This window comes from Nipponia nippon, unplaced genomic scaffold (genome assembly GCF_047370975.1).
Source record: "Nipponia nippon isolate SJK-2023a ecotype South Korea unplaced genomic scaffold, ASM4737097v1 scaffold_4, whole genome shotgun sequence".
NCBI lineage: Eukaryota > Metazoa > Chordata > Aves > Pelecaniformes > Threskiornithidae > Nipponia > Nipponia nippon.
The window spans coordinates 124,913,773-124,931,727 of record NW_028262358.1 but is presented as its reverse complement, the minus strand read 5'-3'; the positions used below and the strand labels follow the sequence as shown (position 1 = coordinate 124,931,727).

Below are 17,955 nucleotides of genomic sequence, written 5' to 3'. Positions count from 1 at the left end.
CTCCCAGGACGCTTGTACAGACTTTTCATCTCCTTTGATTACCACTAATGGCATTTGAAAATGACAAATAAAGAAAAGAAGCCATGAATGTCATCCTGAAAGTCTTGATAAAATTGCAAGAAGGAAGAAGTGGTTCGGATGACCAGAAGCTCGAAGGTGCTATGAAGCTCTGGGCTCGCTACAAAAGAGGGCAAGATTTCCTGTGCCAAACAGCAGCTCCTCTCCTATTTAAGAAAAGGAAATAATTTACAAGTAATTACATGGCCTCTCAGGCTACCCAAACCCACCAAAATCACTTCTGAAGTGGGAAAAAAAGCCCATGCACGAGGGTTATCAACCCCAAACAGTATTATTTCCAAAACCATTCGTCAGTTTATGATGCAGAAGAAAGGCTTGGGGAAAAAATATGCTCAGCACAATGAGAGAAAATTGGAGACACTTTAAGCTATGAAGTTTTAGAAAGAATCAAACGCATTTCTCAGTAACAATTTGGGAATTTCTGCCCAGTAATCCAGGATAAACACTAAATACAGAGCCCCAGTCTTTGCTTTAAGCATCGGTTCTGTGCAGCGTGGTGGCCTTAACCCACACAGTATTTCAAGGGGAGAAAAGCAGAGGGCTGTAGGCTGTGCCTGGTTAATATTTCATTTTGGTCAATTTTGCCTTCCTGGTATCTTTTCACCAAGCAATATAAAATCTAAAAAGAAGTAGCTCTTAGTCCCATTTCAGCTGTCCCTTCTGTGGATTCCAGAACAATTTTATTTGACCTTTAGTTAAATTCCACCTCTACCAGGCAATCGATATCAGCTGCTCCCACAGGACAGGTTTTACTCTACGTCCCTTTCTCTTTTTATCCAAGTGTACAGAAGCAGATAACACATCCCATGAACAACAAACCATGCCACCACAGCAACAAAGGCCGTTCTAAAGGAGAGGCCCAAGATTTGCCCTTGATTTCTCACATCTTTGCTGTGCAATTTAGTTCAGGGAAACTTGAGAGAGCAACAATTTAAATGTCTGTTGCCAAATGAATACGATTAACGATTAGGTCATAATTATATAGACAGTTTACCACGGCATAGTCAATATATAGTTATAGACGGAGGCTAAAAAGGGATTTGGGAGAAAAAAAAATCCTTATATCTAAAATTATGAGAGAAATGACATGACATTCTCTTTTATTAAATCTAAACTGAAGTTCAAGGTTTTCTTGCTACAGTTGATGAGCGAGACCGCACTAGGTGAGACTTGTATGTATTAAAAAAAAAAAAATCTAGTTCCAATTTCAGTTCTGATATTGACTCACTGTGGCCTAGGGAAAGTTGCATATTCTTAGTAACAGCCACTTCCTAGCTGTTATTGAGGAAAATAACCACTTCTGCCGCTGCCGTGCTGCTTATGGTTGCGACAACTACATGCCCTAAAAGCTACCGTTGCATAAAGACAGTGTCCAGTGAGGACCTTGCTTTGTAGTTTCTGCATCCACCTATTAAACAGAATTCATCTTGCCCTCATCTGACACTCCGATAGAAACGTTTAGCGTGAGGAAGGAAAACAGCTTGATTGCTGCTTTGAGGAAACAAAGAAATTGTATCAATAAAATTATAAACAGAGCTAATAAAAAGCAGTCATCAGCCAAAACTGCCAGTGAAAAGCTATGGTTTAGCTAATCTTGTTTTCTTGCCAAAGCAACTCCCTCACCTATAAAGCTGCAATATGATCGCTCTCAAAAACATACGCGTGCTTGTTTTTGTAAAACCCACGTTCAGGAAGAGGCTCGCTGCAGCAGCCTGCAAGAACGGATGGTGCCATTTCCCCAGCTCCATTTGCTGTCCGTCGCCGCTCCAACTAAGGTGCAAACGGCTACTCAATTTTTAATGGTGATTCAGCTCATCGCGTTGGAAAAGTATTTCAGCTTTTAGCTGCTACAGTAGCTTAAAACTGCATCCTCCCGAGGCACAGACATCCCTCGTAACTCCAGCGAGAATACGTTGGTCCCAAGGAGCAAGTTCCTGCTAAGGAGTGAAGCCAAACATTCACTATCATGGCTACATGATGGGCCCAGGCCACTGGGTGAGGGTCAGCAAGGCTCAGGGCCGGGTCCTGCACTGGGGGCACAACAACCCCAGGCACCGCTGCAGGCGTGGGGAGGAGCGGCTGGGAGCTGCCCGGCGGGAAAGGGCCTGGGGGTGCTGGTCGACAGCCGCTGAACATGAGCCAGCAGTGTGCCCAGGTGGCCAAGAGGGCCAGTGGCATCCTGGCTTGTGTCAGGAATGGTGTGGCCAGCAGGAGCAGGGCAGGGATCGTCCCCCTGTGCTGGGCACTGGGGAGGCCGCCCCTCGAATGCTGTGCTCAGCGCTGGGCCCCTCACCCCAAGGCGGCCATGGAGGGGCTGGAGCGTGGCCAGAGCAGGGCAGCGAGGCTGGGGCAGGGGCTGGAGCCCAAGGCTGGGGAGGAGCGGCTGGGGGAGCTGGGGGGGCTCAGCCTGGAGAAGAGGAGGCTGAGGGGAGCCCTCATCGCTCTCTGCAACGGCCTGAAAGGAGGCTGGAGCCGGGGGGGGGGGAGGGTTGGTCTCTTCTCCCCAGGAACAAGCGATGGGACGAGAGGGAACGGCCTCAAGCTGCGCCAGGGCAGGGTTAGGTTGGATATTGGGAAAACTCCTTCCCCCAAAGGGCTGTCAGGCCCTGGCCCAGGCTGCCCGGGGCAGGGGCTGAGTCCCCATCCCTGGGGGGATTTAAAAGCCAGGGAGATGTGGTGCTGAGGGACATGGTTTAGTGGTGGGCTTGGCAGTGCTGGGTTAACGGTTGGACTCAATGATCTTAAGGGTCTTTTCCAACCTTAACGATTCTATGATTCTAAGTAGAAGTTAAAGCTGCAGCCCTCGGTGTGACAATGTGCAGAAGCAGAATAGCTGAATCAGTTGAATAGTGCAGGTAAAACTGATTCCTTCTCTTCCGCATCATTCGGGGATCCATGCATAATGTGGATAGGGACCAGAAAACCCAATGGATGGGGGTTTCAGTAGCAGCATGATCTTTGCTACGTTGTGTTGTACAGCATGGAAACAGTACATGTTTCCATCATGTTGTACAGCATGGAAACAGGGCTGTCAGGCCCTGGCACAGGCTGCCCAGGGCAGTGGTGCGATCACAGTCTCTGGAAGTGTTCAAAACACATGTGGATGTGGTGCGTAGGGACATGGTTTAGTAGTGGACCTGGCAGTTAGGTTAACGGTTGGACTCGATCTCAGAGGTCCTTTCCAACCTTAACGATTCACCCCCTGCAAATGGCACAGCCTGGCTTACAATGAGACAAATACGCCAGAGAGGAGACAGAACTGAAAAAGGGAGTACAACCAAAGGTGGGTGACTGCTTGTGTCTTCCTAGAGGTGGGGAAAAACAAAAACCTGGTAAGGAGAATGGGATCAACAACCAACACTGGAAGAAATAGAAGTATCTTGCAAAAAGTGATGCTGCATCAAAAACCAGCACGAGCTCAAGGAGTCAGAAGTCAGAGATGAAGAAGAAAACACCTCCTGCCCGAGCCAGCGATGGAGCCAAGACTCTCGGTGCGGGATCCAGCTCCTGGGTGCAAACACCTGCGTTGAGCTGGGGCTCTCATCTCCCGCGGCAGCCGGTGGTGGCCAACAGAGCCCAGAGAGCAACGCAGACCCAGCGCGGGTGCCTGCTTCAGCATCAGCTGGATCCCTCTCTGGGCTCCGCTGCTTGTGAGGGGAGATCAGGCACCCAGTTCACATGGAAACATCTGAATTGAGCTGTCTGAACTCACGAGCTGAACCCACGTCTCACCTCACAGCCGTTAGAGAAAAGGTGAATGTTATTTATATTGAAGGAACAAAGGCCCTTCCCACTAATTTTTGAATTTTTAGAGCAGCGCACAATCTATCTCTGGAGGCAAACCAGGCAAAGGTCTTGCAAAAAGAGAAAAAAGTAGGTTAATTGTATAATCCAAGGCCTAGACAGGGGGTGACCAAATTAAGGCTGCTCAAACACCCCCAGCTCTGCCAGTTCCCAGCTTTTGAGTACTTGACTTCACAAACTGATGGGCCACGAGGAGGCACAGAGTCCCAGAGTGCATTAGCTGCAACACATTGCAGAAAGACGTATCTCAAAAGCAAACAGCCTCTGCTCTGACTAGCACGGCGTTCGCAAAACAGTCACAGGAAAACCACTTCTTGACATCCTTCCATAAAAGTATGAAAATTAAACCTGCCTTTTTTTTTTTTTGCATGCCTACTGCACCCACCATGTAACTAGAAAATGACTTTTCTTTCAAATTAATTTAGCACTGCTGAAAGGCAGTGGATCTCGGTTTACAATATCAATGAGGCAAGCACAGCACAGCTAAGGGAACTATAAACTCCATCTCACTATTTTACCAGCCCATTTTAATTTGGGCTGGAAAGCAATCTCTGCTGAAAGAAGGAAAAAAGTTAGTGCAGGTCCCACGTGAGCTCTCCAGGGCGCGGGAGCGTCAGCCTAGGATCGCTTGCATCCTTACGGAGCTCAAAGCAATCACCAGTGTTTGATCTTCTGCACACCTGGAAAACCAGAATACAACAGCAACTAAGGCAATACTGTACTGCACAGGATGGTGTAATACTTTCTGTGTCAGGGAGGAAATTAACCCAGAAAGCTTATTTAGTACACGGCACACCGTCTCTTTGTGACATTACCTTTGGATCACCAGCACCATTTGAACCAGAACCAAATAATATTCGGGCCAGGTTCATATTCATACGGGTGACCGAGCCACGGATGAAGCTCCACCTCCAGTTACCAATCCCAGCTGACCACTCAGATCCCATCCTAGCATTAACATTTTAGTGTAGGTCACCGGAGAACTTGTTACGCTTGCCAAATTACACACGCACAGCAGTGAAGCAGCAAAAATGAGAAAAGTATTCCCTTTGGCAGGTGTTCAGCAGTAATTTGCTGAAAATGTACAAAAAAGGCACTAAAATTCATTATTTAGCTTTGACAATGTCATGACCGCTAGGGCCATCATCCTTTCCACCAGCCTAGGAGAAAATATAGATCAACAGTGTTTACAAATATTGCTAAATTTGGTGTAGCTCAAATTTCTGTTATGAATAAACACTACCACCTTGTAAACCTATGACAAAGATATATTTGGCTCCAGCATCCACCTTAGAAAACCTAAAGTCACATAATATCAGATGTACTGTTGCACATGCACAGGAATACGTGGGTATGGCTTCCTCATATCTACCTTCCCCAGTCGTCTACGTTCAGTCACAAACCTGGATATTTTACATGCAGAAGAAAATGCTGCGGAAATACTGAACAGGACAGATAACTGGATAGGCAATCACTTTCCATAGCTGCAGGAGGAAAAAAGATGAACAGCTACCCATAACAAGACAAGGATCTGATGAAATGACTTTCACTTGTATATCTTCCAAATAACACGCACTTCAGCAGCTAAAAGTTGGGTCTTGCAGGAGAAAATAAGTGATGGAAAAGTAACAGGATGCCAACAAAGGCCAGCCAGCTTTGGGGTAAATTTCCTCAAATTCTGCAAACTGGAAAGACGTTATCCATACTGAAGGCATTTACGGGTAAACACTCAGCAACAAACAGGTTTTAATGGCAAACAGGGCTCCTGCACCATGGAAGAGTCACATCCAAAGCTGGAAAACAAAGAAAATCTGCCTGCTTCTCCAGAACTAGTTAGGAACTAGTCTCCAAATCTCTGGGAATAAAAGGCAATTTAGGCAAAATCTCTGCTGGAAACGATCTGGCACTAAAACAATAGCCAGTTATCTCCTGCCTGGCACAGAGGCACAGAAAAATCACTGCCCAGCCAGATGTCCTGAGGGATCTGACAGACGAGCTCCGATGGATACAGCCACAGCAATTTGCAATGTTGCTGCCTCCTGCGATTCGCTTCCTTCTCTGCCAGAAGCCGGTGCCTGCGCAGGAGGGGATGCAGAACCGGATCAGTACCCACACACCTCGGCTGCCCAAATTACTGCTAGAATAGGAGCTTAAGCTGACAATTACAGCGGTTTGTGCTGGAGCTGCTAGAGCCTACCTGTCACAGCACCTACACATTACGGCAAGTCAGGAGGTGAGATCTGACTATCAAATTCTGGCAATTTGTAGCAGGGCAATTTAAAAGGCTGGGCTCCCCGCAGCCAAAGAAGTAGGATATCTTCTTAAATCGCTATCCGTTCCAGATTACATTAATTTGCCACAGAGTGAACTCTGGCAGCTGAAGGGTGGACGACTATGTTTAGCTGCCTGTTTTGGAAGGGGTAACCTCAAGCAGAGGGTCAAGGTAGATAAAAGGAGAAGAGTAACCTCTTAAATCGCCCCAGCATGAATCACTGGAGCTAGTGAGTCAAAGCTCTCGGTTATTTTTGCTAGAGCCACAATTAGTACTCAGAAAGCACAATTAAGATACATTAGTGTAACAAGCAAGCATATGTCAATTGAGCCATCTGAATTATAGGAGAGCATCTTCTTCGCCTATACTAACCACAAGGTAAAGCACTGTACTGGGTTTGCATGGCAAGGTTTTGGTAGCGGGGGGGCTACAGGGGTGGCTTCTGTGAGAAGCTGCTAGAAGCTTCCCCCATGTCCGACAGGGCCCACACCAGCCGGCTCCAAGACGGACCCGCCACTGGCCAAGGCTGAGCCCATCAGCGATGGTGGTAGCACCTCTGGGATAACGTATTTAAGAAGGGGGAAAAACCAACCCTGTGCATTTGCAGTTGGAGAAAGGAGTGAGAATATGTGAGAGGAGCAGCCCTGCAGACACCAAGGCCAGTGAAGAAGGAGGGGAGGAGGTGCTCCAGGCGCCGGAGCAGAGATTCCCCTGCAGCTGTGGTGAAGACCGTGGTGAGGCAGGCTGTCCCCTGCAGCCTATGGAGGTCCACGGTGGAGCAGAGATCCACCTGCAGCCCATGGAGGTCCACAGTGGAGCAGAGATCCACCTGCAGCCCGGGGAGGACCCCACGCCGGAGCAGGGGGATGCACAAAGGAGGCTGTGCCCCGTGGGAAGCCTGCGCTGGAGCAGGCCCCTGGCAGGACCTGTGGCCCCGTGGAGAGAGGAGCCCAGGCTGGAGCAGGTTTGCTGGCAGGACTGGTGACCCCGCGGGGGACCCACGTGGGAGCAGTTCATGAAGGACTGCAGCCCTGGGAAGGGCTCACGTTGAAGTTGTTCGTGGAGGACGGTCTGCCATGGGAGGGACCCCACGCTGGAGCAGGGGCAGAGTGTGAGGAGCCCTCCCCTGGGGAGGAAGGAGCGGCAGAGACAGCGTGGGATGGACTGACCCCAACCCCCATTCCTCGTCCCCCTGCGCCGCTGGCAGGGAGGAGGGAGAGAAAATCGGGAGTGAAGTTGAGCCTGGGAAGAAGGGAGGGGTGGGGGGAAGGTACTTTAAGATTTAGTTTTTATTTCTCATTACCCTACTCTGATTTGATTGGTAATAAATTAAGCTAATTTCCCCAAGTCGAGTCTGTTTTGCCTGTGACGGTAATTGCTGAGGGATCTCTCCCTGCCCTTATCTTGACCCACGAGCCTTTCGTTATATTTTCCCTTCCCTGTCCAGCCAAGGAGGGGAGCGACAGAGCGGCTTTGGTGGGCACCTGGCATCCAGCCACGGTCAACCCACCACACGCGTGTTTGCTTAAATCTTTTTCCTTGAGATTCACAGGACAGTAGAATTCCTCACAAGTGGGGCCAGCGAAACACGTACACAAAGCCAGCTGCAACACCACAGGCCTAATATGCCCACTTGCCACCCCACGTAACTCTGTTGAATGTCTGTGCCCTGAAAGTCAAGCAGCCGAGCTAAATCTTGGTAAAATTACAACAGCGGCAGCAGCAGGACTAGACTTACTGGCAGAAACCTTTGTCTTCTAACAAAACTCCAAAAGTCTCATTTGGGAAATTTAAAACAGACTTAATTTGAAAATAAAGAGCAACCTTTTGAAAGTAGGTTTATTTCTCACTGTTGAAAAGCAACGTTAGGAGTTGCTTAGCTGGCAACCCTCACGATCACTCTATTTCTTGTGGAGAAACTGCAGCTTCTATTAGAAGAATTACTGATACATGAGATCTAATGGGGGTATTTGAGAAAAGAATATAATGATCTTTCCAGAAAACACATCATCTGATAACCACACAAACCACATTTTTCATGGGTTGCTCTGATCTGGCATGTTCAAGAAAAGTGATTTCCAGCTGGGTTTTAAAATGCATCAGGAGCTCCACATATCAAACCAACTGCTGCTGGAACTGCCAGTGCTCGGGGTTTTTTTTTCTTCCTCGGATGGGCTAAGAGGCCTTAAACTGGACACACAATAATCCAGCTCTAAGCAGTGGTTATTTAAAACCTGTGTCTTCGCTTTCAGCGCAGGCTCCAAAGTAGCTGGATCTATCTGCTTACCGCTTGCCAAAAGATCAATATGGCTTTTGGGATACCTAAAGGAGATTTCCTCGTGCATCATGAAAACATTTGTGGCAGCGGGAAGCATTGCTGCCCGCTCACCAGCTCAGCGGAGGAGACAGCTAATGGTGGAAACACAAAAGGACACTTGGCAAAAGCAATCGATGACAAGCCTGAGAAAAAGGCAGTCTCACGGGGTCGTTCGGTATTAGGAGCTGCAATTTCTCCACGAGGAATCAAACGCGGTCAACGGTACTCGCTTCTGCAAGTTCTGGGCTCCAATGCACGACGGCAGTGGAAAATGCGCCTTTGAAGAGACTACTGACTGAGGAGTGGATGTAAAGCTGAATCAGTCTTGGATTACAGACCTATTACAGAAATAGCTATTATGTCTGCTATGCACCTGAATATTGTCACATAAATATCAGGTACACAAGATACCTGAATTGCAGAACATGAGGTTCCAGCAATTTTATCCCCTTCTTACTTTGCCATTAACAATGTGATTTACGATCAGATCGAACATCAGACAACGCACGATACTGTTAAAATAAAATTTAAAAAATAATTCCTGTGCATTTTTAACTACACTGAGAGAAGCCAGGCTTGATGTTGCCGTCCAAGGAGCCGCACGGGTGTGTAGCTTAGGGGGATCTTTCTGACACCTGCCTTTCTCAACACAGGCAAGTTCTCCTTTGGCCTCATGCACTAATTAACAGTCAGATCCTGGCTCAGCGAAGCGGTGCTCAGCCCTCGAAGTGGTGAGTCACGGTGGCAGTTAAATATGCCCAGCACCTCTAATGACTCATGGGTCAGGTGAGAGGAGCGAAATGATGGGGAGCAGCAATTCTCATTTGCATGTGGATTTTACACCTTCTTGGTTCACTGTCCTCGTGAAAGAGCAAAGGCAGTCGCAATCAGCCGTCAAGTCAACACTGTGGCTCGATGGGAACAACTCCCAGAGGAAGACGTATTTCTCCAGCGTACAAAAAGAAAAATCTTTCTTATAGTGATTCTTTAGCAGTAATTACAAATCTCCTCCTAAAGAAGGGAAGCTTATCACCACGTCTACAACCTTGCTTCATAGGTATCCAGAAGTGCACTGAAGTCTCCTAAGTGGTGTTCGCAGCAGATAAAAATTAAAACTTCTCAGTCTCCTTGCACGCTCTCTACAAAACAAAGATCCCCTCTGGCTCTGCAATCCTTCACTTATTCCTTGGCCAACTTATTTCTCAAGCACACCAAAGCATCTCAAGCAAAGACTTCTGTCTGAAGAGCCGAAAAAGTGTTTATTACCTCAACAGGGAGGTGCTACAGAAATACTAAACAGCAGCAACGCTTTCTCAGGGAAGTCATCTCCTTCCTCCACTCGCAACAGAGTCGCTATGAAAGCCTGGCAGTTTATCTTCTTAAAAATCACACTTTTGGTTGGCGAGTTCACGTATGTAAATACGGTCACTTCTACACTCATCTTCTGTTCATGCATCCATAAAACCCACAATCTTAACTCGCTCCAGGTCCACTCATGCAAAAAGGATCTCCCACCGCTTTATAAATAGAGGCATAAAGGGAGTCCTTCACACCCCCCAAGTCAGCTGCCCAGTTTACCTGGAAACAGTTTAAAGCAGCAACCTAGCTTACACGCTCGGAGCCATCCCGTGAAGATCCTGCTCTCTCCACTGATTACAAAGCCACAGTTTCAGACTTATTTATTCGGCGGCAGCTGGCTAGAGCAGTGCCTCGCTTCCCCGAGACAGATCAGCCCCAGTCCCACACCATTTCTCTCATATAGGCACTGCTGGGTTTGCAGCTTTGTGATTTACCACGGGGCTGGATTCACCATAAGACTCTGAATCTGTAAGAAAGCCAGAAGCCAACTCAGAACATCAGCTGGAGTCCAAGGGCCAACACAGTTTGAAGACTTATTGATTTAGTCAGAATTGCAGTCCCAATTCTTGGTAAGGAACAGTCTATACCTCCATGGCAGGCTACGGTCGTACTGTACTGGTTGAAACTGCACAGAGTCACAGCCTTTTTATCAGATTAACTGGGACCAGAAGCTGCAGTGGGCTGATCAAGACAAAGTATTATACGAAGAAAGTTGAAAATTACGTCAAGAGGAGGATGCCAGATTGATGAGCCCTTCAGTGCTGCACAGTTCAGACCGTATAGGTCAGCATATCACTATCACTGGAAAGGCAGCATTGGACGTAGAAGCAAAGCTCAAGTTTAAGGACAAAATAAAGAAATGACTGGAAAAAAGGGGGGAAAAACGTGTACACAGTTAGGTGGACTGAAGCCTATATAGATAGATGCTGCACTGGTTTAATCAAAGGTCATGCTCAGAAAGACTTTTTATGCAGTATCCTGGCTGAAGGTCTTTTTCCCCATTAGGGAATCACTGTACAAAATATAAAATTAACTAATGATTTGCACAAGGAGGAAAAAATTCAAGGCTACCATAATCACATTCAAAGGAAGGGGTGAGAGAGACCAGATCTCAGGTTACCGGCTAATGCAGTATTCACAACATAGAACAAGTAAAATACTGTCAGTATTCCCCACATAGCACGGCCTCTGGTGATGGAAGCAGTGAGGGAGAAGGGCTGAATCCTCAGGTACAAAGAGAAATAAATTCAACCTTGACTGTTTATTCCAAGTGTCATTGGCCATCTCAGAACAGTACCGCAGTGACACGGTACAAAAACTAAATGCAAGAAGCACAAAAAGTAAAAAGTCTGATTCATCTTGAACCCAATTTTCTCACCTCTAGAATATTTAGGAAGTGCAACTTGAATAACTCCCACATACCTCCATTTACTAAGCATTTAACATGAATTTTATGTTAAAAATATAAACCTTTATTTATCTACTGGAAAAAAACCACAAATTGTCAGTGCAGGTTTTCTCACATCGCTTGATCTGCATGCTTGCAAGGCAGCACACTGACTTCAGAGTCACTTCATTTTTGCATGCACTTAAAATGACTCGGTCACACGCTCTGTGTCGTAAATAGTTTCCTCAATAATCTGCAGTGCAAACGACAGGCTACTCCAAAAGCATTTTTGGGTCCAGTAAAATTAGCTAGACACCTGCAGCAGAAAAAAATATGGAATAGCCACATCCTGAATCGCCTGACGTAGGTATAAGCACAGTGATAGACAACCTGCAAATTCCACCCTTCTTCCATAATGAGTTGTGTCCTTCTGTGCTCACAACCAGGGCAGTGGAGCAAAAGAAAAGCAATTCTTTTCCCAACTTGTTTGTGATTTTGTCTTATAAAATCCACTTGGAAAGAGAGCATAGCATTTTTTGTTGTCTGGTCTTTGAATGACAAGAAAAAAAAAAAAAAACCCAAAGAAAACCAGCAGAAGCGTTTGCTGCCCTCCAGAGGAAAGCCAAATGAACTTACAGCTTCAAAATACGAAGGTAGCCACGAAGCTAGACAAGGGCTAGTCCTGCTCAGTTTTAAAACCACTTTCTTTAGTAGATGATAATGGTATCAAGGAAAATCCACTGTACTGAATGACGACGAGGTAGCAAACTAAAACTGTCAGTAGGGATGCTCACCTAGTTTTAACAGCTCCAAAACATCAAATCTTTCCCATTTTTCTTCCCAGTTTTATGCTGCAAAATGCACTGGGAAGTTATGTATTTAATGACCCAAAGCACAGGCAAATAGATCATCCTCTGATTTTCAGTTCATCAACCGTAAAATGGGAAGAGGAGCATCTCCTTGTCACACCAAAATACCGCAAGGGTAACTGCGTTTCAGACTGCAAGGGGCTCGGAGCTCCTGAGCAGTGACGCTCTCGCGGGTGAGTCATCCCTTACGGGAGCTGACGTCTGGCCTCCCTCCAAGCCAGGATCAGCTCCCCTTCCCAGCTAAAGGAAATAAATCCCATGGCAATGTGATTCGTCACAACTCCAAATCAAGGTGATGAGGCATAAAAGGTAGAAATCCAGATGGAACGCCAAGAAATTAGAAGCAGCTTAGCATTTCCTACATGAGAAAATAGATAAACCATGGCCCTATCTTCTGCTGGTGCTATGCAGTACCCAGAGCAATGCTGCAAGTTGAGCTATAAATATTCTGTGCCTAAACACGTATTTGGATAAATATTGCCTTTAAAAAAAAAAAAAAAAAAGAGGTCTGAATTTTTGTCTTCAGTATTTTCCGTTCGTACATCAGTTAAAGAACACTTTTAAATAATTACGTTAAAGAAAACCACGATGCTTACCTGACGGCCTCTGCTACATTATTGGAAGTGTGACCTGATAAGGCATCGTGAAGGTTTCTGATGAAGTAATCTCTGTACTCTTCAGGCAGAGCCATGAATGTTCCACCCATCACAATGAACTCTACTTTATCCACGCTGTGGCCCAACTGCTTCAGCTGTAAAATTAAAAGTACCAGAGAAAAAATTACTGATCAGGAACTTATCTAAAGGACTTCTCTGAAAACCCTGACATTCCTACACTGCATTTCCTTCTTTACTTGTCATATCTTTTATGAATGACAAACTATTAATACTTTTGTACAGATTTCTTGTAATGTCCCCCCCCCAAAAAAACCTCAAAAATTATTTTTCTACTGCAAGAACACAGTACAGATACTGAGCCCAGCATCAGTACAGATATTGAGCCCAGCATAACCAGTTTTCTTGACAAAGCAGAATTACTTGAGCCTAGCATCTTGCTGATGGGAGTTACGCTGGTTCCAGTTTGAAGCTAGCTTAGATATGGCCAGTAGGAAAAGTTTCCTCACATCTGCTTCGATCCATGTAGAACTAACTTTCCTTAAAATCTTGTGGGAGAAAAGGACTACCCTGAATTCATGGAAAATTTTCCAATGGATTCGGAGATAAACAGGAAACCAGTCAAAGCAGAACAGGATTGAGAAACTCTTCAGATCTTTTAATTCTCCAGCGGAGACCCCTCAAAAAAAAGATCATTTTGGTAGGAACACCTCTGTTTCAGTACTAAATTCTCCATGTAAGTAATTACCAAGAACTAGCAACTGCCACAAAAGTTCAGTACAATTTTATTGTAATAGGGTCTCCTATCAGTAATCAGGTATTGTTCAGAACAGATGACATCTTTAAGAGGTTCAAAACTTGTCATTTATCTAATGGAAATTACTGTTAAACAGTTAAAAGGCCTAAAAATAATTTTTCTATGGGGATCAAGTCAGGCTAACGTCGAATTACAGAATCGTGAAATGATGAGGTTGGAAGGGACCTCTGGAGATCACCTAGTCCAATCTCTCTTCTCACAGCAGCATCAGCCACAGCAGTTTGTTCGGCGCTGTGTCCAGACAGGCTTTGAGTATCTCACAGGACGGAGACTGCACAACCTCTCTAGGCAACCCGGTCTTGCGCTCGGTCACCCTCACAAATAAAAATTGTTTCATGATGTTTTGGGAATTTCTCACGTTTCAATTTGTGCCTGTTGCGTTCTGTCATGGGGCACCACTGAGAAGAGCCTTAGCCATCTTCTTAGCGCCTCCCACCAGGTATTTATACACATCAGTATGATTGCCCCAAGCCTTCTCTTCCCCAGCCTAAACAGTTCTGGCTCTCTCAACGTCTCCTCAGATGCTCCAGTCCCTTCATTGTCTTAGCGGCCCTTTGCTAGCCTTGCACCAGTATGTTCATGTCTGTCTTCTGGAGAGCACAGAACTGGACACAGCTCTCCAGATGGGCCCTCACCACGGCTGAGGCCGGAGGATGGATCTCCTCCCTTGACCTGCTGGCAACACTCATCCTAATGCAGCCCAGGAGGCTGCTGGCCGCCTTTGCCTCAAGGCCGCAACACTGCTCATGGTCAACTTGGTGTCCACCAAGACCCCCAGGCCTTTTTCTGTCAAGCTGCTTTCCAGCTGGTCAACCCCCAGCATGTACTGGTGCCTGGGGTTGTTCCTCCCCAAAGGCAGGACTTGGCATTTCCCTTTGCTGAACTTCAAGAGGTTCCTGTCAGCCCATTTCTCCAGCCTTGTCCAGGTCAATCTGAAAGGCAGCACAATCCTCTGGTCTATCATCCACTCCTCCCAATTCTGCATCATCTACAAACTTGCTGACAGTGTGTTCCGTCCCAACATCTAGGTCGTTAACAGAGAGGTTAAACGCTATCGGCCCCCAGTATTGACAGCTGGGTTGTATCACTGGCCTCCAGCTGGACTTAGTGCTGCTGATCACAACCCTTTCAGCCACCAGTTCAGGCAATTAGAAGCATTATCATTATTTTCTTCACAATCACAACGCATTCCCCTTTCACTGTAAAAATTTACCTGTTCCACCCTGTGTCTTGTCTGGAGATAGGGGTCATATCTGGCCCGAATGGCCCTCATGGACGTTGGCTAAAAAACACAAGGAGATCCATTTTGTAAACTTTAAAAAAAAACCAAAAAAAACCACAGTGAAAAAGAACAAAAAGACTATGTTTAGCACTGAAATGCTAAAGTCTTCAAATGGACCCTATAGTCTTCAGACTCGCAACCAGAGAACCCATCCAACTGTAAATTTGAATTTGGCTCCTTAACACATTTTTTTATCCTTAGATGGTACTATAACAAAGAGAATGACACAATTTTTCAAATTTTTAGTTCATTAGAGCAGGATGGATAAAGAATCTCCATAGTGAGTGTCAAGAAATATCGGGGGGGGAAATCACAAAACAAAATGTTTTTCAAAATACAAGTTTTTCTCTCCTGTTCATTTCAGTTTTTCTTCACTTGCACAACAGTCATCCAAGGAGTGCTGTCTAGAACTCAGTCTAAACTTCAAATATTCTTTCACCTAAACATATTCTTTCAACTGAAATCCTTAATAGCTTACTTTTTATATTACTAGCAGATGTAAGCCTATTAATGACACTCTAAGATAAGGTTTTCAAGTATCTTTTGTATCTTGGATTTGTTTGGTATTTCATATCTGTTATATTAAAAGCTCTGAAGGATGAGGACTCTTTAAATCATGCATAGCTCCTACATGCTGTTAGTATTAAACAAATGAACACAACATGTCCAAAACAACATGAATTATAAAGTAATATAAATATACACAGGATTTTCCTACTTTGCACTAATGGGACAAGTTTCAAGCCACTAAAAAAGAGGTAAGAGACAAAATCCGTACTAAAAGGATGCTGCATCACTGTTTACCAAAATAATCCAGTTTGTATTTTACCTCATCTTACTACTTTATACCTGTACGATAGCTATGAGTCACAATAATTTAGTCACAACAAGATCTTTTGCTATTAAACTTTCGGCATACAACAGGAGAGTGCTATTTTGCTTATATATATTTAGCGAGATATCACTGCAGATACAGACATATAAGGGCATAGGTGTAATTTCAGAGGCACTAACAGCTAAATAATGGGCTTTTTTCCAGAGCTTAACCTTTGTTAATCTGCAGGGTCCTGTAGGCTGGACAGGACTGAAGTTAGGGCAGGAGGCTCAGGGCTGTGTCCAGTCAGTGCTTGACTATCTTTTAGAATGAGTTCCCCAAACCTCTCTAGATCCCTACTCAAGTGTTTGACAACCGTCACGTTAAAACATTCTTTTCTTATATTAAGGCACAATTTTCCACATTCCACCTCATGTTCGTTGCCTCTCATATTTCCGCTGGGCAGCTGGGAGGAGCAGTCTGGCTCTGCCTTCTCCATACCCTTCCCTTAAATCCGTATTGAGCCACAAGTAAAACTGCACATTTCCGCGGGACTGGTTAGTTAGGAAAATTTTGACGCAGATTGATAACTGCTGCAGGAATCACAGCCGGCATTCATTTCAACGAACTGCATGCAGCGGTATCCCATGGAAGACAGCAATGCCACCTTCAACTGCTCTTACTCTTACGCCTTCCACAGCTGGAGATTCAGATTAACAGCCGTTCCCGCACCAGCAAGTCATGGGGAACAGCCACGACGCTCCACTTGCCCTGCTCAGAACCACAGGCTGCTCACTCCTGCTCTACCGCGTATTACACGTGTAACAGTGTGAACAGCAGCAAGGTGAGGAGAAAGAAACAACTGCTACAATAACTGAGAAGAATTTCCAGTCTTGTAGTTGAGCTGCTTTAGATTTAGTTTATGAAGTCTGCTTTTGTTTTTTATTCTTGCAACATGGGTGAATTTGCAGAAATAACGAACAGCCTAACCCAAGTTTATAGAGCACGTAGGCAATGCTTTATGGCAGACTGAAGTAATACCTCATATCCGGTGTAGGACTGTGTTGAATATTCAAAATCAGAATCAGGTCCACCTGGGCAGTATCTGCAAATATTAAAAGACAGAAAACAGGCATCAAACTCAACTGCAACGACTTAATCTGTCTGAGGTACGGGTACACAGAGGGTGCAGGCTGGGCAGATGCTGCTCTAACTAGCCCATCTCTCATCAGAAACGCAGGGGAACACAAATTCAAGACATCCTGACCAAAGCAACATACCAACCGCTCTCCTGGCATTCAGGAGCTCTCATATGGCCTCAAGCTGCGCCAGGGCAGGGTTAGGTTGGATATTAGGGAAAATTTCTTCACCAAAAGGGCTGTCAGGCCCTGGCCCAGGCTGCCCAGGGCAGGGGCTGAGTCCCCATCCCTGGAGGGATTTAAAAGCCGGGGAGATGTGGTGCTGAGGGACATGGTTTAGTGGTGGGCTTGGCAGTGCTGGGTTAACGGTTGGACTTGATGATCTTAAGGGTCTTCTCCAACCTTAATGACTCCATGATTCTATATAGGCAAAACCAAATCCCCAAAAGGAAAGCCTTATTAGCTCAAGCACTACAGTACCTTAATGCTGCAATACAGCTTCTAGACTAAAGCTGGCTCACGACCGGTCAGCTGAGAGCACAGGACAGATGAGTGAATTCCTGTGTTTCTGCATCACCCGATATAAATACAGGTACAGACCCAAACGCACACGCTGAAGACAGCAGTTCTGTGGTATCCGGTAACACTGAGAGGAACTGAGCCTATGTGTGTTCACAAACGCTAAGTGTACGGTGCAGAACAGTTGTTTCATTTAATTTTAATAAGAATGGGATGTCAAAAAACAGTTTGGACTTGTCAAATGACTACATCCACATAAAACAACTTGATAAGACCTACCAGAAGCAAAATGTACTGTGAGCATATTTCTGGAACATGGCATTATTTTAGGGAGCTGCCATACAGTTTTGGAGCAAGTTACATACAAATTATTACATTTTAAAAAGCAATTATACAATCATAAACAATTTAGATATTTTCCACCATTCTGTTAAAAACATCATCTCATTTGATGTAAAATATGATTTTCATTTGGCATGGAAAGACATAAAATAGAGACATCATCCTGTTACACAATCTGCCTTGCTTTTCCAGAAATTTATAGAATTTAAATATCTGGATGGTGAGAAAGCTCATTTACATTTGTTTTCTGAACTTAGGAACATGCTATTTAATGAATACAGCATTCTAAGACTGCTTCAAAAGAATACAGTCCATCTCCTGCAGATAACTGTATGGCAGTTT

General features: G+C 45.3%; 1 protein-coding gene across 11 annotated transcripts in view; it reads right to left on the bottom strand.

Annotated features, from left to right (window-relative positions):
* Positions 1-17,955, bottom strand: part of ELP3 (elongator acetyltransferase complex subunit 3) — a 98,891-nt gene that overhangs the window by 72,913 nt on the left and 8,023 nt on the right. For all 11 annotated transcript variants that reach the window (XR_015708164.1, XR_015708167.1, XR_015708168.1 and 8 more), the window contains exons 5-7: positions 16,655-16,718; positions 14,731-14,799; positions 12,683-12,837 (exon numbers count right to left, since the gene is read on the bottom strand). Coding sequence is in view for 2 of the 11 variants with exons in the window: in XM_087774389.1 (XP_087630515.1) it covers positions 12,683-12,837; positions 14,731-14,799; positions 16,655-16,718 (288 nt within the window). In the remaining 9 variants the exon portion in view is untranslated. The remainder of the gene's footprint in view (positions 1-12,682; positions 12,838-14,730; positions 14,800-16,654; positions 16,719-17,955) is intronic.